The 25,088-nt window shown below is 49.7% G+C and overlaps 1 protein-coding gene across 2 annotated transcripts; it reads left to right on the top strand.

Moving 5' to 3' along the window:
* Positions 1-1,122: 1,122 nt before the first annotated feature.
* On the top strand, positions 1,123-24,700 carry PLA2G4D (phospholipase A2 group IVD). Of its 2 annotated transcripts, XM_043920259.1 has the most exons (20): positions 1,123-1,245; positions 5,746-5,818; positions 6,014-6,150; positions 6,721-6,852; positions 7,510-7,550; positions 7,939-7,981; positions 9,260-9,314; positions 9,647-9,777; positions 10,700-10,810; positions 10,937-10,974; positions 11,154-11,289; positions 11,618-11,754; positions 13,353-13,575; positions 17,862-17,979; positions 18,444-18,581; positions 18,810-18,917; positions 19,043-19,240; positions 19,514-19,680; positions 20,340-20,526; positions 22,089-24,700. In XM_043920259.1, exons 1-20 carry the CDS (start codon positions 1,201-1,203, stop codon positions 22,313-22,315), a joined length of 2,445 nt encoding a protein of 814 aa, XP_043776194.1. In that variant the 5' UTR covers positions 1,123-1,200; the 3' UTR covers positions 22,316-24,700. The 2 variants fall into 2 exon arrangements, with proteins under 2 accessions (XP_043776194.1, XP_043776195.1); XM_043920260.1 differs by lacking the exon at positions 22,089-24,700 and having other exon boundaries at positions 19,543-19,680; positions 20,340-20,472.
* The last annotated feature ends 388 nt before the right edge of the window (positions 24,701-25,088 follow it).

The raw sequence follows: 25,088 nt of genomic DNA on the forward strand, positions 1-25,088 counted from the left end.
CAGGAGAGAAAGTGATAGATAAGAACAATTTATTAGAAGAGGGGCTTCCCAGGTGGCTCAGTGGTTAAAGAATCTTCTTGCCAATGCAGAGACATAAGAGACACGGCTTCAATCCCTGGGTCAGGAACATCCCCTGGAGAAGGAAATGGCAACCCACTCCAGCATTCTTGCCTGGGAAATCCCATGGACAGAGGAGCCTGGTGGGCTACAGTCCGTGGGGTCACAAAGAGTCAGACATGACTGAGCGTGCATGCACATGTTGGAATAGGACACTTACAAGGCTTACAAGCAAACGGTTGAGAGGTGATGCCCTGGAGAACTTAGTGGGCTACAGTTTCACATTCAAAGGAAAAGTGGGAAGGGAGAGAACACCATTTTATTCCTCATTCTTGAATAGATGCCATGCTTTCATCATCAGCTGCTCCTCCAGGTTGAGCAGGGGAGTTTTCTTGTCCCTACCTGTTAGTCTTCTTGTCCCTCCCTTTCCTGTCCCTAACTAGGTGCCCAAGTTATTGTTTTTTATGCGTGCAGAACAGAAAGCATGTCCTAGGGGTCATTAACTTACTGAGCTCACTGGGCAGGATGCAGGTCTCAAGCCACCGTTGTTTTATTGTTTGGGGGCCTGCCTTGTGCTTCTGCCGCCTGGTTTTGTTGCTAAGCAAGCCTGCTTGGTTTTGTGGTTAAGCAGATCTGCTTTCTTGAGTAATCTTTAATCTACAGGGGTCTCCCATATTTTGTCTACTTACAGTCCCTGAGAGGAGTGAACTGTCTCTAGAACCAGCTGCATGGAAGGGATAAGAGGTCTAGGACCAGAGTCCAGAGCCCCCTGCAGCTAGGTTGCCAGAGTCTGCTCAGCGCCTGCCTCTGGGGCTGCCCTTTTGCTACTCCTAGCCTCCTGGCTGCTTGCCTGCCCCCTCTCTGGTATCCTGACACCCCAGGTCTGGAAGGGATGCTTCACCTGCAGGTTCTGGAGCCCTGCCAGAAGTTTCTGGAGAAGAGAGTTGACTCAGGCTTCAGAGGAAGAGGAGAAGGTGCTGGGCTGAGGGAGTGACCTGGAGGTGGGGCCCGGTCACCCTATAGGATCATTGCTCCTCGAGGCTGGTAGGTTCACAGTCAGTGCCATCCCACTGGAGCAGTCGCTGCCAGCCAGCCAGGGAGCTGGCATCCTGGCTGGGCCTGGAGTGGAGCCAAAGGGTCGGCATGGAGAAACTGACACCTAGGGGACCACCTGGCCATCCTCACCAGGTAATAACGCCACCGAGCCTGTTGGCATCACTCAGGGCAGGGCTTGGAGCCAGGGTGCATCTAAAAGCTTGACACAGCTGAAACCAAGGTGATTCTGGTCTCTGGGGAGGGGCAGGGTCCTAGACCTAGGGTCTCTACCTAGGCAGAGACTGAAGGAGGAAGGCAGAAGGTGAGGGAATCTGTGTTTAGGGATAATGAGTGGGTGGGATGGGTGATTAACAGCCATAGAAGTAAGCCCCAGGAGACCAGAGTCCACCATGAACGACCAGGCAGCCCCTTAGAGCCCCACCCCTTCCTTCCTCCGAAGGCTCACACACCACATCAGAGAACACGTTGGCTGTGTGTCACAGAAGGAGACCCCACCAGGTCCACAGCCTACTACTGCAGGCAGTGGAATTCCTGGATCCGGCTAGAACCCAGGAACCACCCTGTGCATCTCAGGAGATATGCCATCTCAAATCCCCACCCTCAAATTATTTTCCAGGCCCTAGAGCTATGAAGCTGCAACCAGGCCAAAGAGGCCTACAGACTGCTTGCTCTTACCCCACTGGTGCTTTCCCTCAGCCCAGACTCTTCAATCTTGGCCACAGACCCAGGCTAGAAGGACTGGCTCCTCAGGTCTCCCTTGCTGCCCCAGCCAGTGGCCATGAAGGATGCCAAGCTCACTATCCGGGGGCATTTATCTCACTTAAGAGCTGGCCAGGCTTCTGGAGCTTGGCCCTGAGATCCAGGCCTGAGTGGCAGCTAGGTAAGCAGTTCCAGCCTGATGCTTCTGAAGATTTATTTGGAGCAGGCCAGGCACCAGGGACTCCTGGAGAAGACAGAGGGGGACCCTTCTATCACAGGACACCTGCTGTCCCAGCCCATGTCAGCCTGAGATCTGGAGGACCCTTCCCAAGGCAGACATTAGTGGAAATGCCCTGATGTGGGCTAAGGGGAACTCAAGGCTGCAGGATCAGGAAGGTGGAGGGGCTGGGCTCCAATAGGAGCCTGTGCCCCAGGACCCAGCTGTGGAGGTGTCCGAAGCATCCACTTTCCTCTTCGTCTCCCTGGAGAAGGCTGGACATCATTCTCTTCCACGCTTGCCTTCTCTAGGCCCGGCCCAGGGGCAAAATTGGCTCAGAGGCCCTGGGAGCCTGATTTTACCAACACACCTGGGAAGCATCTTATTTGACGGTCCTGGGACTGGCTGAATCCCCAAGGCCTTCAAGTTGGCTCCAGGGGCAGACAAGCCTCAGCAGCAGCCTCACCCCACCTCTCAACTGCTGGAAGGGGAAACTGGAGCCTGCCTTGGCAGCAGAAGTGTGGCTGGTGGGGCAGGCCGGGGCATCCAGGACTTGCTCTGGGATGGGCCAATTGTGTGGTTTGGGAGCATCATCTCAGCCTGATTCAGAAGGTTCAGGGCTGGAAGCTGTGCCTGCAGCTCTTACTCCCGGTCTCCCCAGCCTCCCATAGGCAGGTTACTGGGTGCCGGCAGGGAGAAAAGGCAGCCTGCTCATTTGTCTCTCCCAACTGAAGACCTCATTGTCATAGGTCCTCTGTACCCCGGTCTGGGGACTCCAGCGCCCCTCATTCTCCCTTGAGCAGGGCCAGCACTGAGCCATGGAGGAGGCCCTGGGGTCACCGTGCAGGGGGAGAGAGGGTGTCTAGGACTTTCAGTAAGGAGGCACTCCCAGGATGCTACAGGAATCTGGGCCAGGAGGCCTTTCAGGAGATCCTCCACAAACGTCCATTGTCAGTCTTTAGTGAATGAAGTAGTCCAGGAGGGAGGGTCTTTCAACAGGGAAGGTGAAGCCCCAGAACTCTTCAGAGAAAAGACTTCTATTAATTAACATATTAGTTGGCTCAATGACCCTATTTGTCTAAAACGCATCTATGAAATTCTAATGTTGAGATATCCACAGGGCAGAGGGGGAAATCTGCATGGTTTTACAAAGAAGAAAAGTCCTAAGAACCTTCTTATGGATTGTGAGCTTTGGTCTTGAAGGCCTGGGTTTGAATCCTAACTATGTCACTTACTTACCAGGGGATTCCCGGGTAGCTCGGTTGGTAAAGAAACTGCCTGCAGTGTAGGAGACCCAGGTTCAATTCCTGGGTCACGAAGATCCCTTGGAGAAGGAAATAGCAACCCACTCCAGTATTCTTGCCTGGAGAACCCCATGGACAGAGGAGCTTAGCGGGCTACCTACAGTCCATGGGGTCGCAAGAATCAGACATGACTTAGTGACAAAATCACCATGTCACTTACTATCTCTGTGACCTAGAGCAAGTCAACCTTGCTGAGTCTCAATCCTCTTATCTGTGAAATGAGAGAACTATCTTACAAACTGTCAGGAGAATAAACTGAGTTTGAACATGTAGTATGCTTAGTATAGCACCTAGAAACATAAACATAACAAGTACTTAGTAAATAGTAATAAGAACAATTGTCTAGAAACTGCTTACTTTTTTGCTAAGCATTCTACAGGCATTAACACATTCAGCCTGAAAACACTGTGTCAGGTTGATACTGTTATTAGTCCCACTACAATGAGGAAACAGAGGCACCGAGAAGTTTAGTAACTTGTCCTGGGTCACACAGCAAGTAAGCAGTTTGGATCCAGATAATCTAGCTGGACACCTGCGTTGATCACTCTGTTCTCCTACCCCAGCAATGACCAGTCATTGTAGTGACTGTCACAGCCCGTCCTCCAGATGCTGTATTAGTGACACTCTTAGAGGTGAAGAGAATGGAGTTTCACCCTAGGAAAGAGATGCTCCAGGGAATGGTGGGCTTTCTGAGGTTGAGAGGTTCTCAATGACCAGAGGGGAAAATGGGCAGCAACATCCAAATTGGGCAGGGTGGCTGGCTGGAAAGCAAGCAATTGGGATGCTTCTTAGTGGCCCCAAGTGGCTTCAGAGCAGCCCACAGGCTGTGGCCCTGAGAATCGGGGGGCCTGGGACTGCCTCTGCCTCTCCCCAGGGTGGAGTGGGCATTGGAGCACAACTCCTCACAGGAACCAAGGTCCCAACCTGCACCTTCTCCATGGTGGATGGTGATGGAATTCGTGTGGGGAGGAAATGGAGCCAGGTGTCTAAAAAGTCACTAAATCCCTGTCAATTACAACCTCTGGCTTACGGCCTGTGGATGTCACTGCTGCCACTAATCCCCAAGAAGGGAGAAACCAGTCTACCTTGCTGGGAGGGTCACGTGTGCTCTGCCAGAGAACTGACTGGGGTGACAAAGACATTCAGCCAGAAGCCACAGGACAGGGAGGATTGAGGACCCAGGGGCACAAGCCTGATTGACTTTGCTGTGGCCCATTGTCCTTTAAGCCTCTCTGTGGGGCATGGAGAGCCTGTCCTGTGGACGCTGAGCCAGCCCTGGGCAGGGAGCACCTATGCAGGGCAGAGATGATTCCTGGCAGGAGCCAAGACTTTCAGATCACATGCACAGAAGCAGGACTGGCGGTGGGAGGATGCAGCACAGGAAAGAGCTTTGGTTTCATCACAGCGCTGTCTCCTGACCCTGCAAGCACGGTGTCACCTCTGCCTCAGATGGCAGGGTCTTATCATAAGAAACGTGTGCAGGGTGCCCAGGAAAAACTACCCAGCGGGGCCTCAGGAAGAACAAAAACCCAGTGGCCCCCTAGATCCCAGCAGTGCCAAGGACCTCAGCAGTAGGAGTTTGAGGATACCCGCCCCCACCCCCCCAAAAGGGCCCTGTCCCTGGGCAGGACTCAGCCACACCCCACCTGCCCTCTGCTTTTCTTCCTGCCACCTCCTTCTGCTCATCTTCTTGGCCCCTCGGAGCTTCTGCCCTTTCAGTTTCTTTTCCCAACTCATTGGGCTTGTCTGTGGGCTGATATAGCCTCACAATCATCTTAACTGGAACAGGAACCGGCAACCCACTCCAGTATTCTTGTCTGGAGAATTTCATGAACAGAGGAGACTGGCAGGCTAAGGTCCATGGGTCACAAACAGACACTACTGAGTGACAAACACACGTCATCTTAATACATTTTGCCCCCTGCACACGGTAACAGCCTGATGCTCTTGGAATTTCCCAATTCACACCCAAGAAAGGGTTGGTACCTGAGGCCATGAGGGAGCACTGGGCCCCTGGGACTCAGCCTCCTGGAGTCACATGCCCACTTCCTTTCCAGAGGGCTGGGGGGACACTGGGCAGCCAGGCCACATGCTTCACCAAGGGGCTGCCCTCCTGGGAGCTCTGGGGGTGGTTGACCCCAAACTGACATGTCCAGTAAGGTGGGCATCCCCTGGCCCTTCATTTCCTGCATTCTTCCCTATACTGTGCAATCCTGCCCCTGAAGGGAAGGGTTCTCTCAAATTCTACCCACTTTGAGGTCTGCCATTCTCTGACAGCCATGGCCCCAAGGGCAGTGCTAGGCAAAGGCTGTTTGGCCCTACAACGCCTGGCAGCATCAGTAAGCATCTCAGGTACTGATCAGTGGGGCTTGTGCCTGAGCAGGAGGGACTCAGAGGTCTATTTCTCTCCAGAGGGAGGCCTCTACCTGCTGGCGGCTCACCGTGAGGGTCCTGGAGGCACGGGGCCTGGGCTGGGCTGACCTGTGTGAGTAACTGTGAATTGGGCTCTGGGGAGGTGGGGTTGCCGGGTCCTATGGGAAAGGCCCAGGCAAGTGCCTAGGGGCTGGGCTGGGCCGGGCTGCCCAGAGTGGCTGCAGGGATCTTGGGAGGAACCTGGTGAGGCCCCCTGGAGAGTGATGTGAGGAATTCTCTCTCACAATGGCTCCCTTGATGTTGGCAGTGAGCGAGGCAGACCCCTATGTGGTCCTACAGCTGCCAACCGCACCTGGAACGAAGTTTAAGACCAAAACAGTTACCAACTCCAGTCATCCTGTGTGGAACGAGACCTTCACTTTCCTGATCCAGAGTCAGGTCAAGGTAAAGGTCAGGGTATCCCTGGCCACCCACCTGGGGACAGGTTGTACCGCACACACGAATGTTTTGGGGTGGAGCACACCTTTCTGTGGGGCTCAGGCAGAGACCCTGGGGAATGGGGTGTCTGTGTGCTCCAGCCTAGATGCGCTGTATGCGAGAGGATACGTGAATGACAAGGTGATGGTCCTCCCTAAGCCAGTCCATGGAGTGGAAGCATAAGAGCCCTCCTGACTGGGTTGTTTGATGTTAAATGAGATCATGCATGGAAGACTCCCAGTAAGTGCCTGGGACCTACCGTGCCTTAGGGAATCAGCAAAGCAGGCTTGGAACTGGGATGGGGGAAACTCTTTGAAAGAATTTAATTTCTTATAAAAACAAAAATTAACAGGGGTAAGTTAAGAACTTTGCTGATTTCCTTAACCACTTTCAGGCTTTACCTTTATTTTTATTTTGAAGTAAAAAGCGTGAAGGCATAATAATCTTTTCTTGCCCTCGGCATCAAGTGAGGGCTCAACAGTTGTGAGCCACACTATGAGTTAATAACGTGCTAAGTTGTTGTTCTCGGGTCCCTAGAACATTCTGGAGCTGACCCTCTATGATGAGGACACAGTCACGCAGGATGACGCCTGGTTCAAGGTTCTCTATGATGTCTCTGATCTCCTCCCTGGAAGGCTGCTCCGGAAGACCTTCTCCCTGCGTGCCCAGGTGGGTGGGGGTCCCTACCGGCCCCACCTCTCAGCTCCAGGCTGAGGAAGTTGCGTAGTTTCTCCTGTCTATTGAGATGCTGCCAGGCCCTTCCCAGAGATTTTCATATTTTAATAGGAAAGGAGGAGGCTTAACTTGACTATTATCAGCTGAATCACTTAATGAAGGATTCTAGTCTTCTACAGGGAAGGAAGGTTTGGGATGATGTGAAAACTTCCTCATGTACCACAAACACAGCTGGGTGTGCCCAGCTCTTCAGGGGGTGCGGGCTCATCACTCCTGCTCACCACTCTGACCCTCCCAAGGCCTGCGTGATGGTCTGTCCTCTTTCTGCAGCAGGCAAAGCCTGGGGGCGTGGAAAGCAGAGTTCTGGGGTTGGTCCCCCTTGAGAGGAAGATGAAATGGACCCTTGGCATCTTCAAGCCTCTTTAGGCTTGTGTCCCTCGTCTTCCCCTTCAGCCTTGCCAGCTGTGGGTAATCTGGGCAGGTAGCCCATTTTTCCCTAAGACTCGATTTCCTCATCTGTAAAATGGAGCTGTTGTAACACCGTGCCTCCCTTGGAGGTGGCTTGAGATGATGAGACGACACACGTACTGGAGCTGTGCCAACTCCAAAGACATGTGGGCATGTTGGCAACTGGTTCATCTTTAATTTCAGGGACCGGAGGAGCTGGACGTGGAGTTCCTGATTGAGAAAATGTGAGTGCTACCACCCAGCCCAGGGAGTGTCTCAGTACAAGGCTCTCCTGAGGAAAATATCCTTGATCCAGATCTTCCCATTGGTCTGTCCAGTACAGATGTGTTGTTCCTCATCTCCCACCCCTGCCAGTCAGGGTGAGGGGACCCTATTAGAGAAATGAAATGAGGAAGGTGGTATTTTCTCTGCCCCACTCTCCCCCTCCCTCCCCACCTTCCGCTCTTCAGAAGCACCTCCCCACACCCCGAAGAATCATATCCAGGACTCAGAGAACACTCCTTGTCACTCAAGGAGGCCCCATCTGGGTGCAGCCCGAGCTGGGAGGGGGATGTCAGCACAGGAAACATTGGCCTTTGCAAGACTGCACTCTGGATGGTTTGATTTTTCCAGGTCAGACCGCCCGGAAAACCTCATCACCAACAACGTGCTTGTGGTAACCACCTTCCCCACACCTGTGTGGGAACAGGAAGCAAGGAGGCTGAGGGAGGGACCCAAAACAGACACCAGGGTAGAGGTGGAGGGTAGGGGTTAGAGGGTGGGCCAGAAGGGGTGAGGCGAGGACAGGACTTTGCAGTAAGACTTCCTGGCCTTCCTGCTAAGTGGTCACCTGGGTTGCAGGGCTTGGAAGGGCCTCAAGGGCACTTGGAGAGAGGGGAGGCCGAGGCTCTGCTGAGAGGAGTTCTGAGGGAGCTTTCGGGGAATTTTAGGCTGATGGTGCTTAGTCATGTGTAATGAGTTCATAGTTATTAGCCCTGAAGGTGGCGACGAAGACTGGCAGGCCAGGCCAGTAGGCTCAGGCTGCGAAAATTCAGGTAATGAACCTCAGAGGGGCTTTCCAGTGTGGCGTGCTTCCAAGCTGGGAGCCCTGAGATAGAGTCAGGGGTCAACCAGCTCCTCCCCTCTCCAGAAACACAGCAAGCTCACAGAGCTGCAGTGGACAGGGATGGGTGGTGAGCAATGATGAGAAACTTTCTACTCAAAGCAAAGCTCCCAATCGGCAATACAGCCCTGACCTGGGAGCCAGGCCAGGCCCGGCCTGTGGTGAGTCAGGCCACTGGAGTTTAGAACTGAAGTGAGCACCCACCCTTGGGGTCCTACGAGTGTCTGTTTGATGGGCTAGTATTACTTTTTCAAATACCCTGAAAAGAGCCACACCTGTGGCAGCTGTCTTTCACGAGGTGTTGGAGCCCAGTGGCATGCTGTGAATGTAGCAGTTCTGCAAGAGAGGGCAGTGGGCTGTGGGCTCCAGCTGGCAGGCGTTACAGAGAGAACGCAGCAGACTCTCTTGGCAGGGCAGTCGACTGGACGGCAGTCAGGTGTTTCAGTGGCTAAAATGTTAAGGCTTTGCTTCTCTGACCCAGTCCATCATCCTGTGGACTGGCAGGTTGCATAATACTATTTGGGAGCAGTTATAATAGAATGTCTCCTCCAGGTTGAGTCTGCAGAGAAAGAGAAGAAAGGACTGGGCCTGAGGGTTGGGGGGCTTTCGGAGATGTCAGAAGTTTGGCAAATGTAGGAGGCTGGGAGGCTGGGTGGAGACGGGGCTTTCCTGGCTGCTCCGGGACCAGAGGTAGGGTGAGAGGTCTCTGCATCCGGTTCCACTTCTGGTTCTGGGTGCAGTGGATTTGGGATAGTGGGACTCCGGGGGTGAGGTTGAGGGGACCTCAGCTTCCCATGCAGAGTGCCCTGTCCACAATGTGGTCTGCCCCAGGCCCGAGAGCTGTCGCGCCTGGATGTCCATGTCGTCAGCAAGGCTGTGGCTGCAGGTGAGACCTGCTCAGGACAAGGTCTGGCCTCTGCCTGGAATGTGGGGGGTGGACGGGGGTGGCTGGGGAACCTGCACAGCGGGAGGTTGCCCACACAGCACAAGGGCAACGGAGCTCCTCTGGGCATTAGAGTCCCGCTGAACTGGGGGAAGGCACATCACGGGAGGTGGGAGTCCCACTGGGGTTGTGGGAGAGCTCTTTCCAGAATGCTGTCTGCCATGGTCCAGCCACTCGGCCTCCCCACGTCTTGGGCAATACTGCTGGTTTCCTGGATCCTAGCTGGGGTTCTGGGTTTTTGTTTCCTTGTGCTAGTCTGCCCTCTCTCTCCCTAGACCAGGACGAGCTGGAGCTGGTGCTGAAGGGCTCTTATGAGGACACGCAGACATCTGCCCTGGGTACAGCCTCTGCCTTCTGCTTCCACTACATGGCAGCGCAAGAGGCCGAGCTGAGTGGGTGCCTGAAGGTAGGTCTTGGCTCTGGAGCTACCTGCCAACCCCAGCCTTGGGCCAGCTCTAGCTGCTGCAGGCCTCTCTCTGGCCATGCCCCTGCCAAGGTGAGGTACCTGTGGCCTTATCAGCCTCCCCCAGTTAGGCACTATGCCCTTGGCACATAGGGAGGATGGCCAAGGGCCTAGGTTGGGCATGGGGGTGTGTCATGTCAGTCTTTGTTTAAAGTCTCTAATGGCTCCTCCAACAATGCTCTTAGAATAAAATCCCATGTCTGTGTCCACAGGCCTTACATAACCTGACCCCTACACACCTCTGCTGACTCATTTTCTTCCATGTTCCCTCATTCATGATGCTCCAGCCATGATTGTCTCTTCTTGCTTTTCCAGCACCCCAAGTGCTTTCTTGTCCCCCTGTCTCTTTCCAAGGCTGCCTACTCCTCTTCTTCCTCCTCTTCCTGCTCTGTTAGATCTCAGCTCAAATGGCATCTCTCCAGAGGTCCTCTTTGATCCTCCCATCTTAAGTAGACTTCATAGAGCCCTTTGGTTACTTTGTCACATCACATTGCTTATTTCCTTTACAATACTTACTAACATCAGTTTGTTACCTGTTCTTTTGTAGATTCATGCATATGATTCAGTTAGAATAATAAATAACTCTTAGCCATTGATATACTAAAAAATATAAGCTATTATAATTATTATTAATTGAATAATAATTGAAGTATAGTTGGTTTACAATATTGTGCTAGTTTCAGGTATATAGCAAAATAATTCAGTTAGCTGTTATTTGTGTAATTATTATAACTACAATAATTATAAATATTGTAATTACTTTTTTTATTATCAGAGGGGGGCTTATATCTGTCTGGATCACTGTCTAGATACACAGTAAGGATTTGTTGAGTAAATGAATGAGTGAACAAAAGTTTTCTTCCAGAGCTCTAAAAGCAGTGGCTGGGACTCAGGCAACTCAGGTGGGCACCTCACTGTGCCCCTGAGGTCCTTGGCCATGGGGAAGGAGGTGACCGTTGATGTTCCTGCTACAAACGTAAGTGGCCTCAGCTAGATGGGAAGTGTCAGAACAAAGATGGGGGAGCCGAAGTCCCCCAGGGGATACCCACACTCCCCTCAGGGTCTAGGGCATCCTGAGTAGGGTCTCTTGCTCTGATTTCAGGCCCCAGGAGTGAAGCTGCAGCTCAAGGCTGAGAGCTGGTAAGGGCCATCCATATCTGTGGAAGACAGGGGTAGTCACAGGGGTCGGGGAGAGTGGTATAAAGAATAGTCTTGGGAGTTGGGAGCAGGGAGTTTATTCGGCAGTCATTGTGGGCTTCACCAACCAGTGGCTGAGCTATGCAGGTGCCCCCTGACCCTTGACTCCTATACCGCCCCAGCCCTGAGGAGCTGGCCGTACATCTGGGCTTTGATCTATGTGCGGAGGAAAGAGCCTTCCTGAGCAGGAGGAAGCAGGTGGTGGCCAAGGCCCTGAAGCAGGCCCTACAGCTGGATAGAGACCTGCAGGAAGATGAGGTTTGTGGGGGTAGGGGGACGTGGGTGCAGATACCTTGCACTGGCCCTAAGGGACTTCCTGACTGCTGTGCCCTCTCCAGATACTTGAGTCGCAGAGGCTGGGGGATAGGCATGTGGGGGACAGATATTGGGTGTGGGGAAGCTCTCTTTGGGGACACTCTCTTTGGGGACCTGTCCAGGGCTGAGAGCTGTTACTTGCTGGGGAGAAGCAGGTGCTGGCTCTAATCCTGAACCCTTTAGGCCCTGCCCACTAGGTCCCATCCCTGGGGGCAGGGGGCCACTCCACCCCTGTCCTTGTTAAGCCAACCTGTCTCTGTGTGCAACCCAGGTCCCTGTCGTAGGCATCATGGCCACAGGAGGAGGCGCCCGGGCCATGACCTCTCTCTACGGCCACCTGTTGGCCCTGCAGAAGCTGGGCCTTCTGGACTGTGTGACCTACTTCAGTGGCATCTCAGGCTCTACATGGTGAGGGGCCTTGGGACTTGGAAGAGCAGAGATGATCAGGCTCCAGGGGGAAACGGAGAGGACATCAATGGGACCCTTTTTGTGGGGAAGCCAAGTGGTATGGGCTGATGGATGCCAAATGGCTTTCTCAAAAGGGAGGAAATAGACAATCAGAGGTCCTGCCATGAGTCAGGCATGGCAGGACATCCTTTCCATGCTACTGAATAGGCATAGGTTGGCTGATCTGGAAAGAGCTGGCTTTGAGTTTCGGCAACACTATTTACTGACTAAGTGACTCTGAGCAACTTATTTCCTCTGATTCTCAGTTGACTCATCTCCAAAATGGGGGTAATAACAGCACATACCCGATAGGATTAGAGTGGGACAGCCCAAGTGAAGCACTTAACATATCTGACACATATCAGGAACTCCAAATTGGTAGCTCTTTTTCCTTTAATGGTTGTTACCTCATTGTATCCTCACAACACTCTCTGCGGTAGTCTCCCTTATTGTCCCTATTGTGGTTCAGTCGCTCAGTCGTGTCCGACTATTTGGACCCCATGAACTGCAGCACGCCAGGCTCCCTGTCCTTCACTATTTCCTGGAGTTTGCTCAAACTCATGTCCATTGAGTCTGTGATGACATCCAACCATCCCATCCTCTGTCATCTCCTCCTCCTCCTGCCTTCAATCTTTCCCAGCATCAGGGTCTTTTCTAATGAGTCGGCTCTTCGAGCCAGGTGGCCAAAGTATTGGAACTTTATCTTCAGCATCAGTCCTTCCAGTGAATATTCAGCGTTGATTTCCCTTAGGACTGACTGGTTTGATCTCCTCGCTGTCAAAGGGACTCTCAAGAGTCTTCTCCAGCACCACATCTTGAAGGCATCAATTCTTTGGCGCTCAGCCTTTTTTATCATGCAGCTCTCACAACCCTATTGTATAGATGAGAAAATGTAGGTCACAAGATGTTATTTTACCTAAAGGTAGCATTGCCTCCTGGTACCCCACTCTGCATATGATGAAGTGAGACTTCTCACTGTTGGAGATTCATTCCTTTGAGTCTTATTGAAATGTGACTTTAAGGAGTAAAAGATGAGTAAACTCCTCAGAGGGGTTTAGGTGACAAGCAGTGTCTTAAAGGACTTCAGGACATATAGAAATGGGAGTAGGGCCTATAGCTGTACAGTAGCCACCAGCTACATGTGGTTGCTGATCACATGAAATGTGGCTAGTCCAAATTGAGATGCGTTATTAAATGTGCAGCAAATTTTGAAAAACAGTTTGAAAAAATATAAATTTATATTAATTTAAATATTGATTACATGCTGTAATGATAATGTTTAGATACTGAATTAAATGAAATATACTGTTAAAATTAATTTTGGGGGGTCTCTTTTTACTTTTTGAAAATGTGGTCACTAGGAAAATGTAAATTACATATGTGGCTCACACTCTATATTGAACAGTGCCAACCAAGGAGAGAAAACCCTGAGACAGCTCCCAGACAGGCAGGGTTTGGTGGCAGGAACCACAAGCTGGGAGGTCAGAGAATGGAAACTGGAGTTGCAGCAACCATGCTGAGCCTTGGTCTACTACTGTAACATTCCTTTGTTTTCTCAGGACAATGGCCCATCTGTATGGGGACCCTGAGTGGTCGCAGAAGGACCTCAAGGGACCCATCAGTCATGTCCGGGAGCACCTGGCCAAGAGTAAGCTGGAGGCCTTCTCTCCTGATTGCCTGGCGAGCTACCACCGGGAGCTGGCGCAGCGGGCTGAGCAGGGCCACACCACGACTTTCGTGGACCTGTGGGGTCTGGTGCTGGAGTTCATGCTGCACGGTCGGGTAGGACACCTGTGCGCGTGAGGTGGAGGGCGTGTGCACTGGTGGGGCGGGGTAGCCCTGCAGCTGGCTGAGGCCCGTGTGCCTTTCCTGTCGGGAAAGAAAGGCCAGTACACTGTTCAAGGATATGGGAAGAGCCATACCTCTGTACCTCAGTGTCTGCCAACTCTGGAATGCTGACTTTTTGAGTCAGGTTATTCTTCAATTAATTACCCATGAAACAGAAATTTCTGGATCTCCCAAGAGCTTGGGACCAGTTAGCGCCAAAGTCAGTTAAGCATTGTGTTTGAGTCAGTGAGATTTTTGGAACAGCTTTTTATTTATACTGTAACATGAAATGTATTCTCCTTCACTTCATGGTAGTGTTAAAAGCATAGACTGTGGAGCCATATTTCCTGGATTCTAATTCTAGGGCCTCTTACTAGCTATGTGTCCTTAGGCAAGTTACTTAACCTCTCTGTGCCTCAGTTTTCTCAAATGTACAATGAGAATGAAAATAGTACTTACCTCACAGGATTGTTCTGAGCACTGCTGGTTCCTTGGCACAGGGTAAGCATCAAGTGTCAGCAAATTTATTTCTTTACTGTGATCCTAACACCATTAAGACAAAACTGAGCATATAAATTTTTTTTATATCTTACTTCTTTAAAAAAAGAAAAAAAAAAAGCTTAGTAAGTCAACTTCTGGATCTTACATTAACTGATACAATGATGAAAATCAGGATTGTTTTCTTTTTTTTTTTTTCACAAAAAAATTGTGAAATTGTTTTTTGTTGTTTTACCCCTTATAGTTCCTCTTAAAGCTTTTGAAGTGACTAAAACACAAAAAGTATTTTAATATGTGTAACAAAAAAGTACTATCAAATATACTAGCAGAGGAAAGATTCTTACCTTTCTTATCTTTGGATATCAGGCATTTGACCAAAAATGATTATCATGTAAAGGACCAAAAAGTGAATTTGTTTTAAATTTTTTCTTTAAATTTTGTTCTTGTTGGCAAGCAAAATGCTATTTGGAAATTACCAACCATTCTTATTTTTTATTAGGTAAAAATATTTATTATAAAATCCTAATAAGTGTTTTTTACAATAATTTTCAGACCTAAGAAAATACATAAAGCATAAAGAATAATATAAGGAATATGCAGGATCTCACTAATCAGCCTAAGACATGAAATGTTACAGAAAGAGCCAAAGCTCCCTGTCCCCCTCTAGCCCCATTTTCCTCCAACCCCCAGAGTTAACCACCATCCCGAATTTATTATCACATACATATCTGTAACCTGTATACTTTATATTATACATAACATAATATCTTACAAACCTTTCTACTTTCTTAGATCCACCTTTATTACATATACTTTTATTAAAATATATATATCCTTAAGGAAAATGTAATATTAATTGCACAATGGTTTTATACAAGTCTCCTTGTGCCCATGTGTTCAAGATTCTCTAAGCCTTGAAGATACATACCCAGTAGTGGAATTGTTAGGCCATTGGGTAGTGTATCTTCAACTTTTCTAAGCTATTGCCAAATTGTTCTCCAAAAGGGTTGTGTTAATTCACACTCTCACTACCAGTGTATTATAGTTTCTTTTTCTCTACATGCTCTTCTCACTTTTAAATGTTTGTCCATTTTATGGGCGTGAAAGGAAATTTTATTGTACCTTTCCATTTCTTTGATTTTTAATGAGGCAACATTTTCAAGTATATTTGTCATTGGGGCTTACTCTTACATTGATTATCTACTCAAATCCTTTTCTAGTTAATTCACCTTTTAAACATTATATTATAGGAATTCCTTATAAATTCAGGATATTAATCATTACCAGTTCTAATAGACTTTGATGCATGGTTTCAATATAGTCCAATGTATCATTCTTTTCCTTTATGGTTTGTACTTTTAGAGTTTCCTTGAGAAATCTTTTCCTCCCCTAAAGTTATGAAATATCTTTATGTATATTCTTACATGAGATTTATATCTTTATTTTTCACAGTTAGGGCTTTAATCTACCCAGAATTTATCTTCAGGTATTATGTGAGTAGGAATTCAATTTTATTTTTTTCCACATGGATAGCAGACTTCCCCAATATCACTTATTATCCTCAATGATCTACATTGCTACTTCTGTCATGTGTCAGCATGAATCTACAGTAACTCATACATTCGTGGGACTTTTCCTGACCACTTTATTCCATTCTAATGGGGCTCGATCTTGATCCTGGTGCCCATCCTGCACTGGTTTAGTAACTACCTTTGTGATTAATCTCAGTTTCTGATTGGGCAAATTTATCCCCACCTTGGATCTCAGAATTATCTTGGCTACTTTTGGTGCTTTGCCCTTCTACATACATAATAGAATCAGCCAGCCCAGTCTCATGATATATATTGTTGGGATTTTTGTTGAAATTGCACGGAATTTATAAAATCAACATAATTACTTGAAACATTTTTATTTTATTACTATATCCTATGTATTCTTTGGCTCTACTGTTTAAGTTCATGTTTGGTTTTGAGGGTGCAGTGTTTTATTAACTGACTTTTCTGCCTGGTGGCAACAATTAATTATTATAGGTAGGGAAAGCTTGTTTTAACAGCTCACTTTTTGAGGTACTAGAAAGTGCATTTTGATCCTAGGCTATAAAGAAGACATATTTAATTACCATTTGATCCTCCAGTAATGACTTAATGCATGGTGTTATGTAGTTTGTAGTCATTTTTAAAAGGACAAACTTAATTGGTCTTTATTATTGCTCACAAGAATAAAAATGCTTGTGGTATTATTGAATGACAGCGCATCCCTTAGAATAAGCACCCGCGCAGTTTTAAAAATCTTGTCCCAATATGAATGTTTTTCAAATATTTTCTTTTTTTCCTTAGTCATCATGCTTTAGCTCTTAAAGCTCACCTTGATTGTGTGCTTTTTAAAATAATTCTTTTTTTATTATTTTATTTATTTTTATTTGTGACTGCACTGGGTCTTCATTGCTTTGTGTGGGCTTTCTCTAGGTGTGGCGAGGGGGGCCACTCTTTGTTGCAAGGTACAGGCTTCTCCTTGCAGTGGCTTCTCTTATTGAGGAGCACATGCTCTAGATGTGGGGGCTTCAGTAGTTGAGGTACACAGGTTCAGTAATTACGGCCCCAGAGCTCATGGGCTTCAGTCAGAGGGCTGTGGGGATAGGGAAGCACATGGGGTGTGCTGAGGCTTTGTCATCGGTGCAAGAGCAGGACTGCTCGTTGATTGGGCTGGGCTAGATACACACCTGGCTGATCATCAGAATCACCTGGGAAGATTTACAAAAGCCAAATTCCTAAGTGGCTTCTGCTGATTCTCAGAAGAGACCCAGTTATCTGTATTTCTCACACATTTTGAGTAAATCTGATGATAGAGGTTGATACAGCAGGGTGGGAACCTCTTAGGTCTAGCTGCTGAGTGGGACAACCTTCAGCCTTACAGCTCTGAGAGCCTGAGAGAGATGGTGCATTCATGGTACACGTACCAATCCACAAGAAACAGCCCAGGGCCTGTGGCGGCAGGATCCTTCCCCAGGTGGGGCTCCAGGCAGCCACCACCAATACCCTTGCCGAGGCTTGAGATGAGCCATATTTGCATCATGGTCCAGGATAGAAGGAGACCCTTCTGTTCCACTAGAATTCAGTGAGGCTCATTGGAGGCTTCCCCAAAAGGCAAGCCACAATCCTTGCCAGAGTTCTATTGGAGGGAAAACTGGAAGTGGAAGGCAAGGATAAAGAGTGGGGTACAGCTTATACTGTGCAAAACAGGGACAGAGGAGATGAGGGGAGGGGAGGATGTCAGGAGAGTGTTTGGGAGGTGCTAAAGGTTGAACTGTGTCCAGGTTTACCTAGAAGGGACAGCCCCTGGCAAAGCTAACAATGCACACTGAAGGGGGATTACTGAGTCCTTTCCAGAAAGCTCTGTGTGTGTGGCGGGGGTGTGTGTGGGGGTGAGAGACAGAGGATCCACGGCCCCTCCACCCTTTAACTCATGAAGATGGGCCACTGGCACCATAGGATGCAGGGGTGGCTGTCACTGTTGGCACTGTGGTCCATGTGAACGGCAGTCTGCAGATATGCAGCTCACAACCTGCAAGGCCCTACATGGCAACCCTGCATGTGGGGCTGGTCAAACACAGGGGCAGGAGTGGGAATTGCATCATGTGCCCACCCATGCCACCCAGACCCCCAGGCTCTTCCCCCCAGCCTGTACCCCCACCCTGTCACCAGGGTACTCCCAACCTCACTTTGGCCCTCATGCCTGCATCCCAGGTGGTGGATCAGAAGCTGTCAGGACAGAGAGCTGCGCTGGAGCAGGGCCAGAACCCTCTGCCTCTCTTCTTGAGCCTGAGTGTCAAACAGAACGATCTGCAGACACTGGACTTCAAGGGTACCATTCTCAGTCCTGTTCATTGCGTACACACACACACACACACACACACACACACTACTGGGGCCATAGCAGTCCAGGTATCTGGGGGATTTACACACACACACACACACACACACTACTGGGGCCATAGCAGTCCAGGTATCTGGGGGATTTACACACACACACACACACACACACACACACACACACACTCATGATGCACAGGTGGCCCACCTCCTGGAAGGACGGTGGTGTGGATGGGCTGATGGGCCAGGCAGCAGGGCTCTCCGTCTGGGGCAAGGGCTGTGGTGGTTGAGGATGTAGACAAAAGGCTGAGTGGGGAAGGGGTCAGCGCAAGAGTCAGTCAGGCCGGCAGGAGGCTGAGACCTACTGGGGGGTTGTGTCTTTGGCCCTTGTCAGATCTACCCCTCCTCCCAAGCTGACTGTCCTCTCATTCCTGCCTCTCCCTCCTGCCCCCTCAGAGTGGGTCGAGTTCTCCCCCTACGAGGTCGGGTTCCTGAAGTATGGAGCCTTTGTCCCTCCTGAGCTCTTCGGCTCTGAGTTCTTCATGGGGCGGCTGATGAAGAGGCTCCCTGAGTCCCGGATCTGCTTTCTGGAAGGTGAGGGGTTGTCACTCTGAAGGCCCCGGATGTCCCTTGGCCAGGCCTCTCTGATCGTGACCCCTGTGCCCAGTCCCGGGCAGAGCCCCTAGTGAGGGCGGATATTGGGTTGTGGGGAAGGGCCTTGTGGGGGCAGCCTGCTCCCCCTCTCCTCCATCCATACTCAAGCGTGGGGACCACTGGGGGGCAGAGTGCTGAGGCTGACTCTCTTGGGGGGTTGGCCTGCAGGTATCTGGAGCAACATTTTCTCCCTGAACTTGCTGGACGCCTGGTACGACTTCACCAGCTCTGGTGACACCTGGAGGCAGCACATCCGGGACAAGATCAGGGACCTGGGTAAGGAGCCTGGAGTGAGACTGCTTCCCCTTCTGATGCTGCAGGGTCGGGATGGGAGCACAGTCGGGATCAGGCAGGGCCAGGCATTTCCAAGCCCCTCACTGGACCAATATCTGTTTCTCTAGACTCAGAGGTGCCCCCTGCCTCCTCGGGAAACTCCTCATGGCCAGAGACCTTGTGGATGCAGCCTGGAACAGCACTGGCCCAGATGTTTAAAGGCTTCTTGACCAGCCGACCACTCTATCAGCACAGCTCCAACTTCCTCCGGGGCCTCCAGATGCATAAGGACTATTGTGCCCAGAAAGCCTTCACCACCTGGGCAGGTAAGGGCCAATGCCATGTGTCTCCAGGTAACAAGGTTTGGCTCCTGGGTGGAGATGGACATGGCTGGGGCTGCCAGAGATCTTGGGGAGGTCCCAGCATCCACCTCTGGGGTGTGGCTTAGAGAAGGTCTTGCCAAAGGCTCGGAATGACATGCATTCAGGGACTGACACAGAGGTAAGAAGGAGATGTGGAGGCAAATGCAGGATGAAGTGGGAGAGTGGTTGGTCTGTATCTGAGTGGCTGCCCCTGACTATTGCTGCCTCCCGCATCAGACTGCCAGTCAGACTCCTCTCCCAACCAGCTGACCCCGCAGGAGCCTCAGCTCTGCCTGGTGGATGCCGGCTACTTCATCAACACCAGCTGTCCTGCCATGTTCCGGCCAGGCCGCAGGCTGGACCTCATAATCTCCTTCGACTACTCTCTATCCTCGCCCTTTGAGGTACTGCTGGTTGTCCCATGGGAAACCCAGACCCTCTCTCCAGCCAGGCCACACTCCAGGGGAGAGCAAAGGGCCACTGACCCAGACTTTCTATGTTGCCAAGGAGAGGGAGAAGTGACAGGCTCTGACTCACAGGCTCCTGCCAGGGTTGGGAAGGGCTGCGGAGGAGTTGGGGCTCTGGGCTCCCAGGAAAGGTAGACAGGGGGTGTGGGTGGGAGGAAGCTCATCATGCCCGCCCCAAGAGGAAGTGCTGGACGGAGGTGAGAGGAAAGCCTGGCCTGTCTGCATCCATCCCCCTGGGGCCTCCCTGGGGACTCTGGGGAAACGGATGGGTAGGGCCAAGAGACAGAAGTGGGTCCTTTACGGGGGCTTACTTGAGGCTCTGAGAGTGAATAAGCCAGAACAGCAACCCCAAATGGGGATGGGGGTGCTAGGACTGTACCCCACCTAAATATTCTAGTCAAACAATACTGCAGACCGCCTGGATCCTTCGCCTCCCTCTGAGGCACCACTTAGCTTGACTGGGCCACGAGGAGGACAAAACCAGGTTGCCCTGAGCAGTCCGTTTGGGCTGGAGCTGTACTAGCATTTTCTAGAGTGCTGACATAGGATGACCCGGAAGTAGTCGGTGCTCTCTCTGGGTCCCCCCGCCCCACCAGGTGCTGCAGCAGACGGAGCTGGACTTCCGGGCCCGGGGGCTGCCGTTCCCCCGCGTGGAGCCCAGCCCCAAGGACCGACGCCAGCCCCGGGAGTGCCATCTCTTCTCAGACCCCGCCTGCCCCGACGCGCCTGTCGTGCTGCACTTCCCACTGGTCAACGCCTCCTTCAAGGACCACTCAGCCCCCGGTGAGGCAGCCCCACCTCCCCTTACTAAGAGCCTGGCAGTCTGCTCCGCACAGGCACTGAGCTGGGCTCTCCCGTGCCCCTGTGGCCAGCAGAGGGAGGAGAGTCTTAAGCTTGTCCGACCCAGCGTGGGACATGGCAGAACCCTGGCCTGTGGCGCATGCCCAGATCCCTGCAAAGTCACTGGGCTGCGCGTCTCTGTCATGACCCCAGGCTCCGCTGGCCTCCCCTAGCCTGATGCCGCTCACTACACCTGGGCTCTGCTCCCTACTCTGTGGGCCGGGGGGGAGGGGCGGGAGCGGAAAGTGGGAATCCCCACACTGTCACCTCCATAATTGCTACCAGTTGAAGGATTTTCTAATGGCTCCCCAGGTTGGACAGCTAGGAGAGAGAGACCCCAGTCCCCTCTCTCTTAGATTCCCCTAAGCCTGCCTGGGCTCACAGTTGGCCTCTCTATCATTCTGCTGCAGCCCATTCTGGGGTCCTTTCTGAGGGAACTGGGTCTCTACTCCAGGGTGCCTGAAATCTGAACTCTCATCACATTCCCTCTAACCCTTGCCTCCCACCAACTGGTCAGAGTTTTATGACCTTTTGATGGGAATGTCAAATTCTGCCTTTGTACATATTTTTGGCTTTCTATTAACAGTTCCCGCCATAATTCTGAAACTTCCAGCTTTACTCTTTTTAAAAAACATTTTCTATTTATTTGGCTGTGCCAGATCTCAGTTATGGCTTGTGGAATCTAGTTCTCTGACCAGGGATTAAACCTGTGCCCTCTGCATTAGGAGCAAGGAATCTTAGCCACTGGAAGCCAAGGAAGTTCCCCAGCTTTACTCTTTTCGTTTTGTTTTTTATAATTTTTATTTATTTTTGACTGTCCTGGGTCTGCATTGCTGCACAGGCTTTTCTCTAGTTGTGGCCAACAGGAGCTGCTACTCTCTAGTTGCAGTGCTCAGGCCTCTCATTGCAGTGGTTTCTTTTGTTTTGAAGCATGGGCCTTTCAGTAGTTGTGGTACATGGGCTTAGTTACTCAAAAGCATGTGGAATCTTCCCTGACCCAGAATCAAACCCATGTCCACTACATTAGCAGGCAGATTCTTTACCACTGAGCCAAGAGGGAAGCCCCAGCTTTACTCTTAATGTGCTCAGTCTGTATCTTGGAATTCTCTTTCTTTCTCAACAAAGACTGTTTCTTGCAAAGCAAAAACTCTTTGGTTTTCAGATGTTTGTTTCCATCATGAATTCTAAGAAACCATTCACTAACCTAATGGACTTTATCTGCTGCTTCCACCTTATCCCTGAGGCTGAGATGGGTATCAGGAGGTGGAAGACATGCAACGCTGCGAGGAAGTATGGGGAGCAGCGCACGCTTCATATCTCCACATAGCATCCTGCCAGTCACAGTTAGAGTTCTGGGCAGAGGACACAGGGCTGGGAGGAAAGCATGGAGCCCCTTCAGTGGGAAGCAGCTCAGCCCTGTGCCCAGCCGCCAGGAACAGTCCTGCCAGCTGTGGAGGCCCCAGTGCCCCGGGCCCTGTGCCTAACCCCCTCCCATCCCCGGGCAGGTGTCCAGCGTGGCCCCGCAGAACTCTCGGCCGGCCAGATAGATCTCACTGGAGTCTCCTCACCCTATTCCATGTTCAACATGACCTACAAGGAGGAAGACTTCGACCGCCTGGTGCAGCTCTGTGACTACAATGTACGGAGCAGCCAGGATACCATCCTGCAGGCCTTGAGGACCGTTCTGAAGAACCGGGCCCCAGAGGCCAGGCCTCCAAGGGTGCAGACTTGAGACTTCTCAGGGGCCCCGGGTTTTGAGGGCCTCACTGACCCCTCCAGGGGCCAGGGGCTCAGCCCACCTACAGTGGGCACAGCCCTTGTGGGGCTGAAGTTCCCGGGCTCTCTCGGGCCTGCGTCCCACCCAGAGTTCTCCCTCACCTTTAAAGCTGGTTTGAGAGGACCTGAAAACAAACTCCTCACCAGGCCAGTGTGAAAACAGCTGGTCCAACCAGACATTCACATGCAGTCCTTCTCATGCCTGAAGAGCATGAATTTGCAGTGTAAGCTGGAGGTACCAGACGGGCAGGGCAAGGGCCTGCCTGAGAGGTGGCTCTAGGTATCAGGAGTCACAGTCCATCCTGACAGGCTTCTCTTACTGCCTTTGTTCCTCCTCCTCCTCAGTTTCTGCTATTTCAAAGCACCATTATTGAGATACGATCCACATGCCATATAATTCATTCGTCTGAAGTATGCATGCAATGGCTTTTACTATATACTAGATTGACCAAAAAGTTCATTCAAATTTTTCTATAACATCTTATGGAAAACCCCAAACATTTTGGCCACCCCAATATTAAGAAACTGCAATCAATTTGAGAACATTTTCATTAACCCCAAAGAAACCCATTACCCCTTAACTGTCAACCTCAAACCACCCCCACTCTAGCCCTAGGCAACCCCTAATCTGTTCTCTGTTTCTTTAGATTTGCTTAAACACTTCATGTAAGTGGAATCATACAGTATGTGTGGAATTGTACAATATAATGGAATCATACAATATGAATCATACAGTCACACATATGTGGCCTTTTGTGTCAATTTTCTTTCAGCATAATATTTTCAAGATTTGTCCATGTTGTAGCAGGTGTCAGAACTTCATCCCTTTTGCGGTTGTATAATACTCCATTGTGTAGGTATACCACACTTTATTCATGGGTTGATGGACATTTGGATTGCTTCTTCTTTTTTTGGTTATTATAAATAATGCTGCCATGAACATTCATATACAGATTTTTTGTGTGGACAATGTTTTTAATTCTCCTGCATATATACCTAGGAGTGAAATTGGGTCATATGGTAATTTTCTGCTTAATCTTTTGAGGAACTGCCAGACCATTTTCCAAAGTAGCTGCACCATTTTGCATTCCTATCAGCATTGTATGAGGGTTCTGCTTTCTCCACACCTTTGCCAACTCTTGTCATTGTCTGTCTTTTATTTATTATTATAACTATCTTGGTGAGTGTCAAGTGGTATCTTGTATGCATTTTTGTAATGTCGATGTTAAGAAGTTTTTCACATACTTTTTGGCCTTTTGTATATCTTCTTTAGAGAAGTATCTATTTGGATCTATTTTCCTATTTTAATTGGATTATTTGTCTCTTTGTTGGACTGGAAAAATTCTTTATGTGTTCTCTCATTTGATGTAGGATTTGCAAAGTTTTTCTCCCAGTCCGGGGGCTGTCTTTTCACTTTCTTGAAGCTATCCTCTGAAGCACAGCAGGTTTGGATTTTGGTGATTCCCAGTTTATCTTTATTTTCTTTTACTGCTTGTGCTTTTGGTGTCATATTTAAAAAGCCATTGCCTAATCCAAGGTCATGAAGATTTACATCTATGTTTTCTTCTAATGGTTTTATAGTTTTAGGGTTAGGTCTTTGATCCATTTTGAGTTAATATTTGTATATGTGTGAAGTAGTAGTTCAATTTCCATTCTTTTGCATATCCAGTGGAAATCCAATTCTTCCAAAACCATTTGTTGGAAAGGCTGTTGTTTTCCCATTGTATTGTCTTGACACCTTTGTTGAAAATAAATTAGCTATAAATGTGACGGTCTATTTCTGGATTCTGATTTTATTTCATGGATCTGTTTGTCTGTCTTTATGCTGATATCGTACTGCCTTGATTACCATAGTTTTGTAGCAAGTCTTTTATGAGTCCTATAACTTGGTTCTTCCTTTTCAAGATTGTCCTGGTTATTCAGGGTCCCTTGAATTTCCATATGAATATTAGGATTAGCTTGTCAATTTGTGCAAAGCAAATGGCTGACATTTTAATGGAAGGGAAGGAGACTGCTTTTACAGAGAGGAAAAGGAAAGTGGGAAGTCTTGAGTAAACAGAGTCCATGACTTTTCATTGGCTAAGTCTTTTCCAGAAAAGAGTCTTTCTTCTTCCTGTTGGGCTCTGCCATTACTGGAGAGTCTGAAAGCTCCCTTGTCTGGCCTCCTGACTCTGAGGTTTCTGTTTATCAATATTTTACACTGTAAATCACCTCACACAAGCCCAAATCCTACAATAAAGCCCTCCTACTTCCCACTTACTGAGACACTCCATGGTTCCCCATAGAGCGTGATCTCATTGGTTGCAAGAAGTACCAATAAACTCAAATATGTTCAACTACAGTGGTGTTCCTGGGGGTCTTTGGTTGGTGGGCATCTACCAGAGTTAAGCAACTTGCTCAGATCACTAAACTCAGAAGTGGCAAAGCCAGAGCTGAAACTCAGGGCTTTAAAATCAGTGCCAGGCTCATAACAGCCACACCATCCTGCATCTTTAGGCACTTATTTTGGAACTTTCTCTGTTGTATTGTGAAGAATTAACTTGGCCTAAATGGATGTGAGAGTTGGACCATAAAGAAGGCTGAGCGCTGAAGGATTGATGCTTTCAAACTGTGGTGCTAGAGAAGACTCTTGAGAATCCCTTGGACAGCAAGGAAATCAAACAAGTCAAGCCTAAAAGAAATCAGCCCTGAACATTCATTGGAAAGACTGAAGCTGAAGCTCCAATACT

Source organism: Cervus elaphus, chromosome 12 (genome assembly GCF_910594005.1).
Source record: "Cervus elaphus chromosome 12, mCerEla1.1, whole genome shotgun sequence".
NCBI lineage: Eukaryota > Metazoa > Chordata > Mammalia > Artiodactyla > Cervidae > Cervus > Cervus elaphus.

What these genes read in the sequence shown, in the direction of transcription:
- PLA2G4D (XM_043920259.1), top strand. Translation starts at nt 1,201, where the DNA reads ATGGAGAAACTGACACCTAGGGGACCACCTGGCCATCCTCACCAG. An exon ending in CAGCTCAAGGCTGAGAGCTG is followed by an intron (nt 10,975 to 11,153) that starts GTAAGGGCCATC and finishes ATACCGCCCCAG; the next exon opens with CCCTGAGGAGCTGGCCGTAC. An exon ending in AGTTCATGCTGCACGGTCGG is followed by an intron (nt 13,576 to 17,861) that starts GTAGGACACCTG and finishes CCTGCATCCCAG; the next exon opens with GTGGTGGATCAGAAGCTGTC.